Source organism: Rhea americana, unplaced genomic scaffold, assembly GCF_003343005.1.
Source record: "Rhea americana isolate MKP2758 unplaced genomic scaffold, rheAme1 scaffold_260, whole genome shotgun sequence".
Taxonomy (NCBI): domain Eukaryota; kingdom Metazoa; phylum Chordata; class Aves; order Rheiformes; family Rheidae; genus Rhea; species Rhea americana.
Window position 1 is genome coordinate 538,018 of NW_028186380.1, and position 6,998 is coordinate 545,015.

General features: G+C 46.2%; 1 protein-coding gene across 1 annotated transcript in view; it reads left to right on the forward strand.

Annotated features, from left to right (window-relative positions):
* The window catches only part of MYF5 (myogenic factor 5), a 6,892-nt gene extending 1,909 nt beyond the window's left edge, over positions 1-4,983 (forward strand). Inside the window, exons 4-5 of the mRNA XM_085307637.1 lie at positions 3,586-3,712; positions 4,705-4,983. Of these exons, the coding sequence (XP_085163763.1) occupies positions 3,586-3,712; positions 4,705-4,983 (406 nt within the window). The remainder of the gene's footprint in view (positions 1-3,585; positions 3,713-4,704) is intronic.
* Positions 4,984-6,998: the final 2,015 nt, after the last annotated feature.

Sequence of the window (6,998 nt, forward strand, 5' to 3'; positions counted from 1 at the left end):
CACATCTTGCGGGGCCGGGGCCTGCGAGCTCCTTCCCGCATCACCAGTGGGGATTTGCTCCGAGGTTGCTCGTAGAGGAGCAAAATTTTGCAGGGCCAAATTYTCCCTCTATTCCTCTGCTGCTATGGGCAGTTTCCTTTGATTTCCGAAGGGGCAAAAATGATGTTTTGCCATTTCTTTTTCCTCCTGGCAAAGCCTTTGTTTCTCTCAGTGGGCATGAAGGCTGAACAGGTACTTCAAGATTTGGCCCTAAAACTGCATGGTGACTCTSGTGAAAAACAACTGCATGATCTCGCTCTGATACCCTACAGAGGAATTTTGCTCTCAGTCACTCTCACTGCTGCTCAGAGACAAATTTAGTAGAGTTAGTAAGAACAAACCACAAACATCTCTTTCACAACCCACAAGGCATATTTCACAATATTCAGAAAGCAATATAGAGGTATTTGCACCTAATGCCTTTGGTCCCACCAGCCAGGATGAAAATTCATGACTCATTTGTTAATGTTTGCAGTCACATGGGTCTAGAAATAGCCAGGTCAAGTCTTCGTGAGTCTCAGAGTTAACAAACATTTATTTCCAGGCACTATATCTAACTCTTTCTACCATGAAAAATTTCCAGCCCTTTGTACTTCTCCCCCTGTAATCCAAAACTTTGCTAGCCCCTCCTAAAGAGAAAGAGATGAGAAGGAGAGATGAGTTCCTTCAGGGCATCCAGGAACGTCTCCTATGATAAATACTCTGAGTGGGAAGGGGTGTACACTTCACTAGTGTGGGATAAGGGCATATTTGCCATTTGTGTGTATGTTGTTAGCATAGGGTGGCCAAAAGGCCTGGAAGTGATATTTCATCTCTGATAAATCTTTCACTACAGCCCAAAGCAGCTTAGTCATGTCACCAAAAGTTACCACCTGACTGCTCTTTGGCAGCAGCTCTGAAATGTGGATGCAGGAGTCTCGCTGGGGGATGGCCCAGCCTGCCCAGCACACCGGTGGTTTGGGCTGCTCTCCCTAGGAGCTCCTAGGGAAAGCAAGGAGRCACCTACCCACCTGCCTGAGCTGGGCTCAGCTGTGCATGGGAAAAGGCCAACACTTCCCTGCAAATCACCTTATGTCCTTGCTATGTGTTCTTGGGGTGTTTTCCTTCTTGCAAGTCACCAGGATAAGCTTTTTCCAGAATAGGCTTTCTCTGTGTGCACAGGTCCCAAATAGTCATGAACAAGTGCTTTGAAAATCCTGGATTCTGCAGGGGTGCAGGCGGGATATTAGCACAATACTGTGATTTCCAATGCTTTAGGAGCAGGCAAGTGCCTTAACTCACAGACTTTCTCGGCTATGGGTGATCGCTTTCCAAGCCACTCGTCCATAAACCCTGATGCAAAGCCTGGAAGGGCTCTGGGTTTACTCACGATCTCATGCACTGCTACACAGTGATCATCCCTCTCAAACAAAATTACTGTCTCAGGGGGTGCTGCTTATAGCCAGCACCTAATGCAACACAGATCACTTTAAATGATGGTTTAAGATGAGCCAAGTTGGAGAACTTTCTGCATTTCCGTCTGTGCAGTGCTGACCTTGGCAAGCGACCTCCTGCGAAGCACGCAGAGCAGCCCTAGCAGATCACATGCTGGTAACGGACACCTCTCTTTGGCTGGCAGACATTTTAAGAGTTGCAAAAAGGTCAATACTTTCAAGAACTAGTTTTTCAGAGCGTGAGCGATTAAAAGTGTCCAGTCTGTGGCATGTTTGTCCGTGGCCCCCTCAGCCACACTAGACTAGATTATAATCTGAGAGTTATTTTTTTATCCATCGAGACAACCAACTCTTAATTATAGGACATCTATAAACAAAGCTCCTGCAAAACAAAATGTGTTGCAATCCGTGGATATTTGAAGCGAAAAAGAAGTGGAAGACTACTTATGGACTCTCCCTTTAGCCTATGGATTAGGAAGAACAAGGTATAAAATTGCTGTTATTTTGGGAGATATGCTGTTGTAGTCAGATTTTGCATATTCAGAAATAATAAGTGGAACTGAAAATAAAAGTTTGGCTTCTAGTTAAATCATATCCATTTAAAGAGGGTTGTGCCCACAACTGTGTAAGAAGAAGATAGTCTAGGAAACCTGAACTCCATCTCTCTCTAAACTCTTAATACTGGCTTAGTATTAATGGCATGCAGGGATCTTGCACACCATCAGGCGAGTGAAGCGATGCCTCACAGTGTCAGATCAACGTAACACATACCACTTTCCCCTTTGCCAGAAGTTTCCTGTCTATCACTCACTGCAGTGAAGGGCATAATTCTGTGCATTTTTAAAAATAAAATTCATGTTGTATTTCAATTTTGCCTCTGAAAAATATACTTTCTTGGCTTATGTTCTGAATGAAGGAAGCAGCTGCGCTTATTTTTTCCATGAAGAGCTTCTTTTATCTTTCATTAAGAAGTCAAGCAGAAATCTGTAGTGAAATCAGTTCTTCAATCTTGGATCAAAAGGTCCAATGACAGTTAGAAAACTAACATAGGAACCTAGCAATAACCTCTTAAATATGATGTCAGGAAAATATCTACTCAAGGAAGTAAGAGACCTAAGGCAGAGTGAATCCTCACATGCATTCACGAGGCATTTCAAATGAAGGACTTCTCACACAACATTATAGATAGTCATGTCCAAAAAAGATACATTCTGGAACCATCTTGCTAGCATCAGAAAAGATGCAAAGCTGATCTTTAGGCTTAATCCTAGGAAACCCTGCCTTGAATGACCTGTATTTCCATGCTCCCCTCTCTCTATGGAAAAAAATAGTAATGTATTTTCCATAGTAGGAAAAAGATCAATGTTCCTCTTCSACAAGGAACAGTAATTTCTGCTGTTTGTAAAAATGTACCTAGGCATAGCTCAGATTCACRGCTGCATTTTGGGAATAACTTGAGGGGGGAGGATTTTCCTCCTCCCAGTTCAGCCACATCGCCAATACAGTGTCTCAGCTGCTCCAGCATGGCAGGAGCAGGGAGCCTTGGTGGCAGCAGGCAGCTCACGTCTCCCCACACCAACCCCCTCTCCTCTTCCTCCTCCCACACCGCCCTGGGCTCGCTCCTCRCTTCTCCTCCCGCGTGGGGTCCCGTGGCGAGGAGCTGCCAGCTGCTGAACAGCCTTCAGCAGTGCCGCTGGGGTGGCACCTCACAGCTGGCCACGGCAGGTCCTTAGGGAGCGCGGCTGGCTGGAGACGGGGCTGGAACCAGAGGGGTGAAAGAGATACTGCTGTTTTTCCTGTTTTTTATTTATGTTTTCCCTCAGATAGTAGCTCAGGCTATTGACCCTGAGCCATGACCCTTTTTTCTTCTCCCATGCTTTTCCTCACATTCGGTTCAAGAGATGCATCTACCCACCGGACCAGGACTGGACATGGGGAATTATTCCCGTGCCCGCCCACACWGTGATACATTTCCTTGGGTCAGCAGGTTCGCCGCTTTCCCACCTCTGGGAGCTTGTGCACCCTGGATGCCCACAGACCTCCTGCCAGGCCCACCAACCCACAGAGTCCAGCTACTTTCTCAAAGGTCCTTTGATTTCTGCTCCCCACASAGGGACCATCCAGCCCTGGCATGTGGCTTCCTTTTGCACATAAGTAACATTTACGGACTGCCTGGCAACCTGCTGGAAGACACTGGTGGCTGTGATGCCAAAGGCATTGCTCAGCTGCACTTGAAGAAGGTAATAGTCAGCATGATATATGAGGGTCAGCCAGCCTGGTGATAGATCAGGAGGGCAGTTCAGTGTCTGCATTAAATCAAGTGCTCTTGAATTTRGTGGTCACTGAGAGGCCTTCAAAGTTGGCGCAGTAACAGAAGAGGGTAGATCCCATCAAGGGACTGAAAAGTATCAGCTCATGCAAGTCTCCCCGGATGTGCGTGTTCGCTCGTTATTTCTCCAGCCTTTTTCTATTAATATATGCTTCTGAACTGATTTGATTTTCTGTTCTAAACATTCCTATAGAATTTATGCTAAGAGAAAAATTAGTCCTGCAGAGAAACCCTCAAAGCTTTGCCTCTGATTTTCATGCTTAAGTGTCCAAACTCTGCTGACTGCAGTGGGAGGCAGGTGCCCAGGAGGGACTCAGGTACCCAGCACAGGTCTGGCTGGAGTGAGAATGTCAAGACAAGGTGCGTATTATACATCCTAGGGAGCCGAACAATGGATTAAACCAAGTCCATTGCTTCTAATTATTTGCTTGCACACAATTCCCTAAATAATAAATAAATAGCTCCTTCATTAATGGCAAACAAGCAACTAACAGTAACTATAACTTTAGTTACACTTGTGGATAGCTCAGGGCAAGGTATCCATTATCAAATGCACCACTACTACAGAAGGGGTTCATTTTTTGTAGCTGGAAGCATTTGGACCTGCAGAAAACCTGTTTTGCTTCCCTTATTTCCTTGTTTCCAATATGGAAAATGGTGCACTTTGTTTTTACAAACATTRAAAAAGGAACACTTGCTTGTTTTATTGTCCACATTGTAGTGCTCTGAAGAAACAGGAAAGCACATAGTAGTTCTATTTGGAAATACACTTGCTGTTTTGGACCATCTTCTGCCTGCGTTACTGGAAATGCAGAGGGGGGAATATCTCCCTCGTCATGCTGAAGGTGCACGCAGAGTATATACCTGGAATCCCTCCTCTGAATTTACGACTTCCCTCCACAGCGCCTGTGGTGCCTCTGTGGTGAGCAAGGAAACTTGAGCTCGAARCCCCTTGAGACACCTGCATGCTTAGATGGGGGCTCTGCGGGTTTCATCCCAGATATTAAGCACCTAATGCCCACCACCTTCACCTGCCTTGCAAAGCCCGTGAGCCCAGTTACCTGGGCCCAGCACGGCGTGGGCTCTTTGTCACACGAAGGGGCAAGGCAGACGCATCCYGCGCAGGCACCTGTCCATGATGGCGTTTCAGGCACGGAGGAAGGAGACATCTCCATAGTCTGAGGCTATTTGATCGCTGGAAATGCAGACTGGCTAATGCCCAGTCCTGGGGAAAATGAGTGTCTCCTAAACTGGGAATTGCCTTTGGAAGATGCAGCGGGAGACAGGAGGAAGGCTCCTGCAGCAGCCTGGAAGGAGGTGGCGAACGCCGGGAGGGCAGTTGCCATAAGACTGCGTACGGGACTGCCCAGGGTAATAAGGAATAAAGGATCTGTGACTCTGGGCAACTGGGAGGAAGTTTAATAACTCTGAAATCCCCCATGCTGAGCATGAAGAAGAGGAGAAACCAAGTAAACAAGGGCTGAGACAGCTGTATCCTGCCAGCGCCTGAAATGCACGTTTTTCACAGGGTACAAATTTCTCACATTTAGCGCCTGGGTGAAATACATAAGTGACCGACCTTTGAAATGTGAAACTCGTTATGTCTAAACTTCCTACTAAGCAGGACAGCGAACCTCGCTTGGAAAAGTTGCTCACGAAATTGCTTGGAGGGGTCGCTCGACCGCGACTCCCTGCCACAACCCGCGGGCCCCGCTCACGGCGGGCGCATCTTCCCCGCGAGAGCGAGGGCTCCGCCGTCGCCCCGCACCGAGACGCCTCCTCCCCCGGCCCCACGAAAGGACGCTTGTCTTACTGCTTCCTCTTTATGCTAGAGCATCCCCAGCCCCATTTTCACCACTCTCATCGTCTCCCAGCCCCGGTGCCCCCTCTCCCCAGAGCCGGGGGCCGGCGCGTCCTGAATGCCTTGCAGAGATTGCAGCAGGCRGGCTGCTGTTCTGAAAACTGCTCCRCTYGAAGAAAGAACCGACGTTTTTCTGYGTGGAACGACTTTATAGTAAAACAGAAACACCAGGGAGTTAAGAGAAAATTATAGAAAAAGGAAAAAAAAAAAGAAAATCTGTGCGCTCTCTCTTGCTTAAAATTCTTACTAAGGTTGCAGATGTTTATTCTGCAGTTTGTAGCACCAGGTTTTAGTGGCTAAATTGCACACATGCCATTTACTATGGAAGATGAGGACTATGAGAAAAAAATTCTGTATTTTGGTGTATGCTCTTGCTTTAATACCTCGTTTCAGCAATACCATGCTTCCTCACATTCCTATTTACGCAATAATTAGTCATGTTTTCAGTGCTGCTTTTATTCTCCCTTTTTTCTATCTACAAACAATTTTTATTGTTTCTAAGTAATGAACTTGGTTACATGAAAAAGTTTTGAATGCCAACATGTAAGAAAGAAATCTTTATCTTCATGTAAACTCTCTTTTAATCAGAAGTGGTGTCTATAAAGTACAGCTAGACAGCTAAGTTTAATCCTGATGCAACTCCACTGAAACCCCTGGAGTCTCACCAGGAGCAGATTTGGGCCAGAAGGCCTAGAATACAATTACAATATATTCATTTTCTCATGCCTCAGAAATGGACTGTTTATGTGCCAAGCTGTAAAGTGATATTCATGATGAGTGAAGGCTGAACAACATTAAAATATCCAGATCCTCCGTTCCAAATCCTCTGGTATCCGAAACTGTTCCTTTCCTTTCGAAAGGAGGGGGCTACCGCTGCTGAGGGTAAACAAGGGCAGAGGCAGAGCTTGAGTATTCAAGGAGAAACCAGAGTTAGTCTAGCAAATATCGCGGCTTAGGATAGCCTGTGTTTAATGCACTGCCCAAATCCTGGAGGTTATATAGTGCTCTCCGGAACAGCTATGCCTTACTACGCCTATAGTTGTACCTTCATGGCTTGATCCTTTCGGCTGAGAAATCCTGAGAAGTTTGCTGTGCCACCTCCCCCCAGAATCCATTTGGGATTTTTTTTTAATGAAAAGTGCTGCAGAAAATTGCTTTTTATTGCAATTATAATGGCTACAGTGGTTCACACAGCTCAGAGCCTGCWGGAGAGCCAGGGCCCACAGTCTGCTCACATGCTATGGCATACCAGCAAAATCATGTTTTCTGTTTTCTTTGGCCTTGATTTCCAGAAGTGGGAGCTTGAAATTAAACTCACATATAACTGCACTGATTC